Source organism: Cibotium barometz, chromosome 10 (genome assembly GCF_041138505.1).
Source record: "Cibotium barometz isolate CiBa-2024 chromosome 10, ASM4113850v1, whole genome shotgun sequence".
NCBI classification, from domain to species: domain Eukaryota; kingdom Viridiplantae; phylum Streptophyta; class Polypodiopsida; order Cyatheales; family Cibotiaceae; genus Cibotium; species Cibotium barometz.
In genome coordinates this window covers 15,309,000-15,319,789 of record NC_141055.1, presented here as the reverse complement: position 1 = coordinate 15,319,789, position 10,790 = coordinate 15,309,000, and the positions used below count along the sequence as shown (strand labels likewise).

Genomic DNA, 10,790 nt, shown 5'->3' with positions numbered 1-10,790 from the left:
TGCAATGATTCAATTTGGTAGTGAAACCATAGAAGTGGAAACACCCTCTCAATGGAATATTAAGGGTCTGCAATATTACTTGTTGGATGCTTCATTGTCAAGTAGTTGTCATGGTACACCTCTCTATTTGTTGATGATAGTGAGGAGGATGTTGATCTAGTAGTTATATCATGGTACACACTATTACCTCTCTATATGTTGATGATAGTGAAAAGGATGTTGATCTATGTAATGACAGAGGGACTTTTAATGATAATTAGGACACAAAGATATTTGACCTTGAGATCACACCAACAAATTATTCAACCTTAAGGAATGACCTGCCAAATATTAATCCTATAGGAGACCTCTTTGAGAGGTCAGGTGGTGACATTTTGGACTTTGAGAAGATGGATAAAGATAGACATGTGAATATAGATAGTAGGGTAGATGATGCAAAGAAGAGGCAAGTCAAGAGTGTTTTTCCATGGATATTGGAGTTTATAGGTTCCCACCCACTTGAGGAAATTGATTGACAAATCACAGGGACCATATCCTATGTCTGAGTTACCAAGGGAGTATAATGGAGACATTTTGTTTGAGCTCCCGGCCTACGTACAACCAATGCAAAAAACAATGGATGGCATGGAACAAAGATTTGATGGTCATATATGGACAAGGCCACAAAGAACAAAAATGCCCATGAATTGTATTGTTCATCTAATTTATTGCCTGGGGTCACTGGAGTGTCATAGGGTGACATGTCAATACTATTTGAATAAGAAGCTCAATGATTCCTACTTTCATGGATATTTGAACAAGGAGGTAAGCAAAGGACTTCCGAAAGAAGAGGAGAGGACAAGAGTAACATGTCATTATTCCAAGAAAGTTTTTTCTTATATTGTAACATGAAATTGTATGATCTACTATGTGCTACCTGAAGATGAAGGCATAAAACGCTTGGTGGTTCACGTGAGTGAGCATAAACATGGGGGGTCCAAAGTGGGACATCAAGAGGAGCTATTGAAAGGATAAGGAAACTTGTTCTAACAATTTTGAAGGTAGATAGAGAGAGTCATCCACAAAAAATTCAAATGATTGTGGTCCGCATAATATTTTTAGACTCCCTTGTTTTGGATTAACAATGGTGCTATGGGAGACACCGAGCTTAGCATTTACTTTTGAAATAAAAATAAATCCTTTATGCATCTTTCTATGCATAAAATCAATTTTAATGAGAATAAGAGATGATGCGTTGTGCAAAATCAATGGCAAGTTTAATTTGTTCTAAACTTAATTAAAAAAGACTAATGTGACATAAAATTATAATGGATGCCATATGTATTGTTTTTCTCTTTATTATAGGTTCAAGAGCATTGTGGCTTGTGAGAAACATAAAGAGGAATCTATAGGAGATGGTTTTAATTACATTCTCCAATTAAAAGGGAACATCGTTGGTTTCTTGGTCAAGGTGGCCCTGACAAATGCTTTCTTTTCAAAATGTCCACAAAAGGCCGATGAGATCAAGAGCATACCTCATGCGTGAACAAGACAAGGGGACCTATGAAATGCATGAGTGTATTTCGATAATGCACATAGAACTGATAGGTGGGCAACAATGTCCTGTTTTGTATATGACACGAGGTACAATTAGTGTGCTCTCTAAACCTATGAAACATTTAAGAATATGTTTTAATTTAACTAATGCATATACTTTTGGAATATCTGGAAGGGATTGATGGTTATTGCTATTTGTGAGATGAAGGAAGAGGATGCAAAGTCACAGATCTTGTTGTGGGAGGACCTCAATGCTAACATGGCTCAATGTGGGCATCCCAATGCCTGACTTTGCTAGCTTCACAGAAGACAAAGTAGGATCCAATTGGATTGTAATTTGGACAATGTACAATGGGGGTCCGATAACATACTTGTTGGATGAAAGAGATCATGTCTTTTTCAATGGGAACAGAGTTTCAGAAGCACATAAAGAAAATTGTCCTAATTGACAAAAGAGCATATCATCTAAGCATGTGTGAGGAGTGGAGGTTATGTAAAATAAAGGCTACATCCAGGAAAGCTAATACAATTTGGAAATGGTGGCAAGATGGGACCATGCCAAAGAAAAATATTAAAGTATTAGAAGAATAGTTTAAATGGTGGAAAGATAGAATCTCTCATTAGGGCTTCCTACACTGGTGGATGTATGTATTATGTCATCATTGGTATTTTTTCATGAAGTAGATGTTTCAAGAATTTAGAGAGTATTATTAATCTTTGGACCTTGTAGGATGATATAAGTCATTGGGAGCACGCGGCCATTCCAAATACAAATGTTTATGAAAGTGTGCATGTTAACTGGCTAGCTGGAGAAGGTGGAAAGAGGAAGATTTCATTGTGTGATGCTTGCGTCTCTGACATGATCAATTTGTATATTCAATGTGCAAAGAAACTTGGACTTGCTGTTATAATGGGACTGGACCCGATATGGATACTTTTCTCAAGAGATGTAGATATTGGTAGCACGCTAGGTCCTTCTTGTGTTGTAGTAGTGTAAGGAGTAGTTGCCTTGGTACCCCTATGTTTGAGGAACGATTAGTTCATGGTGATAAAGAAATGGTGCAAAGAAAGAAGAGGTCAAACACAGACAATAGCTCACATAGACCAGGGCTTGTAATGGAATCAAGGCATTGCAAGCCATGAGAATGTCTACAAAAAATTAAGTTTGATACAAACTTGTCAAACCAACCACTGCATCCACACGAGACAATTGTGTTTGTTTGGATGAATACAATGAGGATGATGCAAAAGCTGGAAGAGAATCATATGTGCAAATGGCACCCGACTCTAGAGATGCAATGACAATTGTCAAGGAAATTGTGCACAAGACATTGGTCATCAAGAGAATGTTGCCTCATTGCAAAAGAAAGTGTTTTGGATTGATACAAAAAGAAGAAGGTGCACAAACATGATGGAGAGTAGGTCACTAAGACTAGTGGCCCCTTCTTTCTCGTTGGAAAGAACATATGATGGAAAGCAAATATCTCAATGGATGTGGTTTTGTCATCACGATGTAGAGCATACATGGGATGTGGATAAACTTATCAAGCATCCATCAGAGACACCATCAAAATGGCTTGATGATCTTGGTACTAATGTCACAAACAAGGAGCTGACAAGTCTTAATCAATCTGGGTTCAACTTGAAAACTACGTAATTATCACCATTTTTAGTAGAACTAAGATGACAAAGTGTCATGCAAGTGGGAGACAGTGACCATTCCCTTCCATATTCTAGCAAGAGAAGAAAAAATTGGAGGCACGGGATATCAAAAGAAGCTGAGAATAGGTTTGCTTTTAATACTATGAATGCAACACTAGTGGAAGAGAAACATTATTGTGGCAAGGTGTCATGTGACTTTTTGCTTGATAACAAAGAATTACTATGATCAGCACATCAAAGCTGAACCTTACTACACGTGTCAAGATTTTCAAAGGAGAGAGATGGAGCACAAAACATTTCTTACATGCAAGTATATGTACTATGTTTACATGCATGTCTTTAGGTTTGCAATGTAATCATGTCTTAGGTTTGTAATGCAATCAACACCTTATTAGTCATTAACCAACTCTCTTTGTTAAAGAATGTCACCTTTGTGCTTGATCATCTTTGTCTTATCAAACCACCATTAGGCCCATAGGCTAGCTAATTCACAAGGAACTATTTGGCATTTTAGTATGCCCCTAAACATGTTTATTTAATCCTTGATAATATGTATTGTGCCATGATAAGTAGTGCTCACATAACCCGTTTGTATTGTAAATTTCCAAGCTAAAATTTCAAATTCCCGGTTAGATTTTTGAATGGCCCTTATTTTCTTGGTCCATTTTTTGGGGTATTTTAGCTATACATCCCAGTATATATGAAATTTTGAGTACTAAATCCCAGATAATTCATAACATTGTCTTTATTTTACATGGTTGAAAAAATATTTTTCTCAAGCACTAATGACAAGTTTAACATTCTTTATGACTTGACAGTTTGCACCATTCTTATTTCTGAGTGGTGACAAGTTTTTACCATTACTTGTGAAGTGACAAATTGCACTTATTTATGACATGATGAGTTCTAGTCATTATTTGTGAAGTGAAAAGATTTGTGTGGTGAGTTGAAAACATTTAGTATTGATGCTTATCTATTAATGTGATGGCATGTACACAAGGTAATTTTTTACTTTAAAAATTTAGTGGTGTTGTCACCTCCTGTGGTGGGTGATCACATGTGAAGTGAAGGAACATTATTGAAAAAGCTCACAATTTTTCTATATTGGGACTAAAAGATCAAAATTAAAAACTCGCATTTTTATAACCCCAAAAAAGGATTACCATTGATCCCATCCACTCAAAATAAAACCAAAAGAAAATTTGAAAAATGAGTAAAAGTACTAATCCAAAAATGGATTAAGTACTAATCACTCCTATTCAAAATGTCAAGATCTGAGCTAAGAGCTTTGATACCAATGCAATTAAAGGACCAAAACTAAGTTGAGATATGGGAAAAGGATCTAGGCCATATCCATGAGAAGCTAGAATGGTCATGAGCCACCCTGATACCAATGTAATGAAGCTAAAATATTGGAAATGGATCTAATCCATATCCATGAGAAGCCATGTGTTAACCCACACATGAATAGTCATGAGCCAGCTCCTATAAAATCCCAAGGGTGGAAGTACCATGTAATCCAAGAAGACAAGATGTCTATCATTATATCAAATGATTAAGAAGATATCAAAAGGGTACAATAGTCCTAGGGCTAGTTCCTTTTATAGTCCCAAGGCCCACATGCTGCCTAACACGTGTAAATTTCCCTAAGCCCCATGTGCCTAGGACCATCGCCCATGTGCATGCATATCCCTTTGTTACACTTATAACTAAGTTGAGATATGGGGAATGGATCTAGGCCATATCCATGAGAAGCCAGAATGGTCATGAGCCACCCTGATAACAATGCAATGAAGGGATCGTAATGAAGCTAAAATATGGGAAATGGATCTAAGCCATATCCATGAGAAGCCCTGTGTTAACCCACACATGGATGGTTCATGACAGCTCCCATAAAAGTCCAAGGGTGGAAGTACCATGTACTCTAATAAGACAAGATTTCTATCATATGCAATGATCAAGAAGATATCAAAAGGGTACAATAGTCCTAGAGCTAGTGCCTTTTATAGTCCCAGGGCCCACATGCTACGTAACACATGTGTGCATGTGTATCCCTTTGTTACACTTATACTAAGTAAGCACTAGTTAGAGATTCAAGCATTTTAGATACTCAATACATCTACGTACATAGCACTTGGGATACTCAACACATCTACGTATAGATAGCACTTAGAAGAGAGGAATATTGCTATCCAAGGATGAGGTTGAGAGTTGATTAAGATTGAATTTATGTTATGTAATTCAAATGAATAAGTTAAATATCCAATTTGCTTTAACTATTTAGAAGCTTATTTGCATGTTTTGTACCATGAAGAGAGATAAGTGAAGAAAAATATATATTTTTGACAAGACATTTGGTAACTGGCCAATTTCTACCTTACAATCTTGGGGTGATATTAAGACAAAAAGAAAAAATTTTAAAAAGCATTCATTATTTATTATTCAAAAATTCTAATGTAAATGTATCTATATGTATCATTATATAGTCAATTTAAGAGGAGTGTTGATTTTTTAAAAAAAATAGTCATTATTTATTATTTAAAAATTATAATGTATCTATGTGCATCATTATATAGTCAATTTAAGAGGAGTGTTGTGTGGCTTCTCCTTCTGTTTCTTTCAGTTGTGGTCTTAAGCAGCAATGGTGGTAACAAATTTTTTAGTCCTCATGAGATTCTCAATAGTGAGATGACCTATAGCACTTAATTTAAACCATTATAATATCATCACTTTTTGCAACATGACTTGTTTATTATAGTTGTGGTCTTAAGCAGCAATGGTGGTAACAAATTTTTTAGTCCTCATGAGATTCTCAATAGTGAGACGACCTATAGCACTTAATTTAAACCATTATAATATCATCACTTTTACATCATTGTTGTATCCTCATTTTTTGCAACATCAAAGTTATTCTTCTATGGTATAACTATGAAGACTTATGATTTTGAGCCCTTTTTCTTTCCTAAGTATTTATGGAAATGATCCAATGGCTCTATGGCATATACACACACATGAATGCTAATGTTTAAGTGTGTGTTGTGTGTATGCATGTGTGAGTGTGCACATTTGTGTTCATGTGTTGTGTGTATGCATGTGCATTTCTACAAGTGAACAACATGCATGGGTTGGAATGCACATTTGTGTTCATGTGTTGTGTGTATGCATGTGCATTTCTACATGTGAACAACATGCATGGGTTGGAATGCACACAAGATTTGCACATGTAATATATCTATGGTATTATTTTTTCTTAGACACTTGTGTGTTGTGTGTGCACATGCATCCACATGTGCACACTTATGTGCTTGCTTGTGTATATGCATGCTTGGTTGCTATATATTACACACATGCATGTGCACATGCATCTAATGTGCACACGTGTGCTTGCTTGTGCATACACAAGTTTGCATGATATATACTACCACATGCAAATAAAGTGGAGCAAGGCCTAATTAATCAAAAGCCTTTATATTTCATTTTCTTGATGCGTTAAACTATATATGTTGAATCACACACACATGTTTGTGAGAGAATTATGACCTTTATAGAATAAACATATGAGGATCCAAAGATTTAGGATCATTAAGTTGATGTGACAAGCTCTAGTCAATTAGAGGATCATGCCATATTTATATCATTAGTTTTTCATTGGCATTAATATCCATGTTTGAAAGAGGTGACTTTTCTTGACTCTATAATGCTTAATGACTTTTATAGAGACATTGATAACCTAATGTGTGAGATTTTGATAATTATAGCCATTACGAGTGTTTATTATAATGCAACATTTATCAAGATGCTCAGCAGATCAAAGAAAAAGTTACAAGGGTTGTTATATGCTCATTCTGAAGTATACTCATGCACAAATACGCTCAAAATAAAGATATGTGACTCTACATAATGTGACATTAAGTACATAATTTTTAACTCTCATTTATATATTAAAGGTGTAATGTGAGTTTTTGTGAAAATAGTTGCCACAACATAAGATGTGCACTATAAGAGTGCCATAACTTTCAAGGATCAAATGACATCTAAAAAAAATAAGTCTATTTATCATGTCCATTGCCACTATGGAGGCTCCTTGGCCATTGTTGTAACTTTATTCACATAAGATAATGATGTATGGTTCTAATCAAATACAAACAAAATCAATAAAGATTGACTCTTGATAAAAGACAAGTATCAACCTTTCAATCCAACATATTGTTTGAGTAAATGCTTTGTAACTTTTTTGTAGACCCAAAAAGTGGTCGGCAGATTGAATGAGTTATATACTCTGCTTGGTCTTGTGAGTAACTCAAAGGTTGTGCAAATTGTGTGGTAGTTGGGAGAAAAAATTGCTCCATTAGTGGGGTTTGAAAAGTAATAATGTCAAGACTATAAAAAATCAAAAGAAGAAAGCATGCTAGTGCTGTCCAATCCCACTTTGGGAGACTTGAGTACAAAATCTTAGACCATAATTGTACTCTTTGAGTGCTTAAAAGAAAATGCATTTTTATTCCAGGTGTTGAGGAAACATTAAGCATAGGACTACTTTATACCTTGTTTTTTTAAAGGAACAAGGGTGGAATGATTATATGCCTTCATGTGGGGAACTCATACAAGGGTTTAAAGCTAAAAGCCACCTTAGAGCCATAAGCAAGTGTGGTAAGACATCGTTACAATGGGGTTTGTGGAAAAACCATTTGCGTTGTTTGTAGTCCTTGTTTTTGTAGTATGCGTGCTTGCTCATGCTGCGCCCATGACAAAAGGTTCGTTTTCTGATAGTAAGCTCGTTAAGATTTTCTTTAATGCAAGCCAAGCGTGGGTTTCCATTTGGCATTTACATTGCTTAGGTACTTCATGCTCTGTGCAGAACCTCGGGATGAGGGGATCAACTTGCCCGTTCCTCACGAAGCTGATGCTCCCAAAGCTATGGTACGTTCGCTTTTACCACGTGCTTGCAAGCCTTTTACCTCTATGATCTCTACACCACTGATCAATGGCTTAACCCAGTCAATGTCTTAACCTTCCTTTAGCCTATAATACAATCTCACACAATCAGCTTTTCACCTCTAACATGTGTGCCTTGCTAATTTTGCATACCGTTGGACACTCTACATATAGTGGCCCTCCATGTGAGCAAATGTAAAGGAAACCAAAATCAAGGAGCTAATTGGCAACAACAAGAACTGTCCTTTAAAATTTTGTGAATGCATTATCTTGTACCTACTTTAACAAGTTCATTTAGTAAGAACACAGCTCTTGATCACTAGGTTTCTAAACAATAACATGATCTCAAAAACTCTCTTAGGAGTATAATTGGCTTTTCATCTCAAGCACATTATTTACTTTGTGACCACATAGCTATACTTTATACATGGCTTGCATGAAATAGATGATGTTTGTACCATATGAGAAAGCTTTCCCCAAAGGAATACCTTGAGATTTTGTAGTTTCTAACAAGCCTACTAAATGTACATTTTATTTCTAACAAGCCTACTAAATGTACATTTTATTTCTTACGTGATACTAACCTAACTTGAAACTTCAACTTGTGTTTCATTACATGTTGTATAGGCAGGAACATCAAATGTACATTTTATTTCTTACGTGATACTAACCTAACTTGAAACTTCAACTTGTGTTTCATTACATGTTGTATAGGCAGGAACATCAAACACTATAAATATATTGGAGGAGGAGGAGGACAATGGTGATGAAATAGGCAACCTAAGAGAGCTTATGGCTCACCTTGATTATCCTAAACCAGTTACACATCCTCCCATGGATCCACAAGAGCAAGGCACAAAGCAAGACCCAAAGCAACATTGAGCATAATAAACTTGTTCTTCTTAGGACAAGTTATATAAATGTATAAGGACATTAGTAAAGCATATCACCTTTATCTAGGTTTGAAACTTATTAAGTTTGAGACTATGAACTAGCATAAATATTTAATCATTGTAAGGGGTATCCTTACATTGAAATATGATCGTGTTATACTATTTTTTGTATAAAGAAATAGTTAGTAACTTGAAATCAATTAGCTAGACTATTTGTTTAAATTTTCTGGCAATGTAGTTTTCATTTGAAAGCTAAAAAATTTGAAGAAAAACTAACCATTTAGATGTTCTAATCTATATTTAGTCTATATTCCACCCTTATAGTATGCTCCATTTTATAATGAGTAAGATTCTATTCTTTTTAGTATGTTCCATTTAATAATGAGTACTCTATTCTTTTGTCATACATGCACACAAGTTTGCATGATATATCATTTAGGTTGAAAGTACCTATTCCCTTTGCTAAGCATGTATATTTAAAGTTTAATTATTATGAGGATTTCCTAAATAAAACCTTTTTTCATTTGTGCCATAATTTGGTCAAGACTCATGAAAGATTAAAAATTAACTTTCAAAGACTTTTAAAGAAAGTAAAATTTATGGTGCACAATCCATGCACCATAAATTTGTGGTGCGCAATAAATACACTAAGAATTATCATTATGCATGGATATAAAGTAACTTGATTTAGAGTTGATCCCATTTTAGAATGTAGGATATAACCCTAACTTGAAATCCTCCACTTATCACTAAAGACTATGTGCACAGATTCTCATTAACACCTTACACTTTCTCTCTTTAAAGACTTGATTTACGGTGGTTGATCCCATTTTAGGAATGTAGGATATACGCCTCCATTTATCATTAAAGTTTGTGTGCATATATTCTCATGAACGCATCTTACTCTATTTAAAATCAAGCCTACAATCTTTCACAAAAACATATATTAAAGTGAACATGTGTATTCTTTTTGACTTGTTTATGTTTAAATATATATAATTACAATATTAGCTTTATTAAAAAATTTGATAGAGTGTTAATGTAGCTTCTCTTCCAACCCCTTTACTTTGATTTCTTGAAGCCAAAAAAGCATATTTTATTTCTATAGGAAGGAATGACAACACTGGATTATGCCTTCATTTCAACTATGCAATGCTCATATATACCATCACACCAACTTATGCCATGAACTTTTAAGTAAGTAGGTAATTATGTACACATGTATGTTGATAAGTATACATACATATACATATACATACGTAATACATGTACACATGCATGCATACTCACCTTTATAACATATGTGTATATACAAACATGGATTATGTAGGACCCTTTATAAAGGTAAATATGCATGCATACTTACCTTCATTATATATGTGTATATACAAACATGCATTATGTATGACCCTTTATGTCATTTTCCAAAGTCTTCCTTGTTTTATGGCTTTGAATGGTGATAATTTTTGTATATGTGTCTCATAAAAGATGAGAGAGTTAGGCCAAGTAGTCTTTGTAAGTTAGGGCTTATTTACAAGAGCAAATTATAATAAAGGAGAGAGAGTGACAAAATATGAGAGCGTTAGGTGCCAAAAAGTGTTTGTAACTCAAGGTTTTATTTACAAGAGAAAATGATAAAATAGGAGAGAGAGTGACATCAAAGATTCCAAACATTACAAATGAGAAAAACATTTACAAATGAGGACATGTGAGGAGAGACAATGACATTAGAAAAGATGCCAAACTTTATAAATAAGAAAAAAC

The 10,790-nt window shown here is 34.7% G+C and overlaps 1 protein-coding gene across 2 annotated transcripts; it reads left to right on the top strand.

Moving 5' to 3' along the window:
• The first annotated feature begins 7,763 nt into the window (after positions 1-7,763).
• On the top strand, positions 7,764-9,188 carry LOC147634591 (uncharacterized). Of its 2 annotated transcripts, none has more exons than XM_086803373.1 (3): positions 7,764-7,848; positions 8,057-8,118; positions 8,848-9,188. In XM_086803373.1, exons 1-3 carry the CDS (start codon positions 7,779-7,781, stop codon positions 9,013-9,015), a joined length of 300 nt encoding a protein of 99 aa, XP_086659499.1. In that variant the 5' UTR covers positions 7,764-7,778; the 3' UTR covers positions 9,016-9,188. The 2 variants fall into 2 exon arrangements, with proteins under 2 accessions (XP_086659499.1, XP_086659498.1); XM_086803372.1 differs by having other exon boundaries at positions 7,794-7,952.
• The last annotated feature ends 1,602 nt before the right edge of the window (positions 9,189-10,790 follow it).

Coding starts and splice junctions, on each gene's coding strand:
- LOC147634591 (XM_086803372.1), top strand. CDS start 7,865: ATGGGGTTTGTGGAAAAACCATTTGCGTTGTTTGTAGTCCTTGTTTTT. Junction 7,953..8,056: donor TGCTGCGCCCATGACAAAAG/GTTCGTTTTCTG, acceptor TGCTCTGTGCAG/AACCTCGGGATGAGGGGATC. Junction 8,119..8,847: donor CTGATGCTCCCAAAGCTATG/GTACGTTCGCTT, acceptor CATGTTGTATAG/GCAGGAACATCAAACACTAT.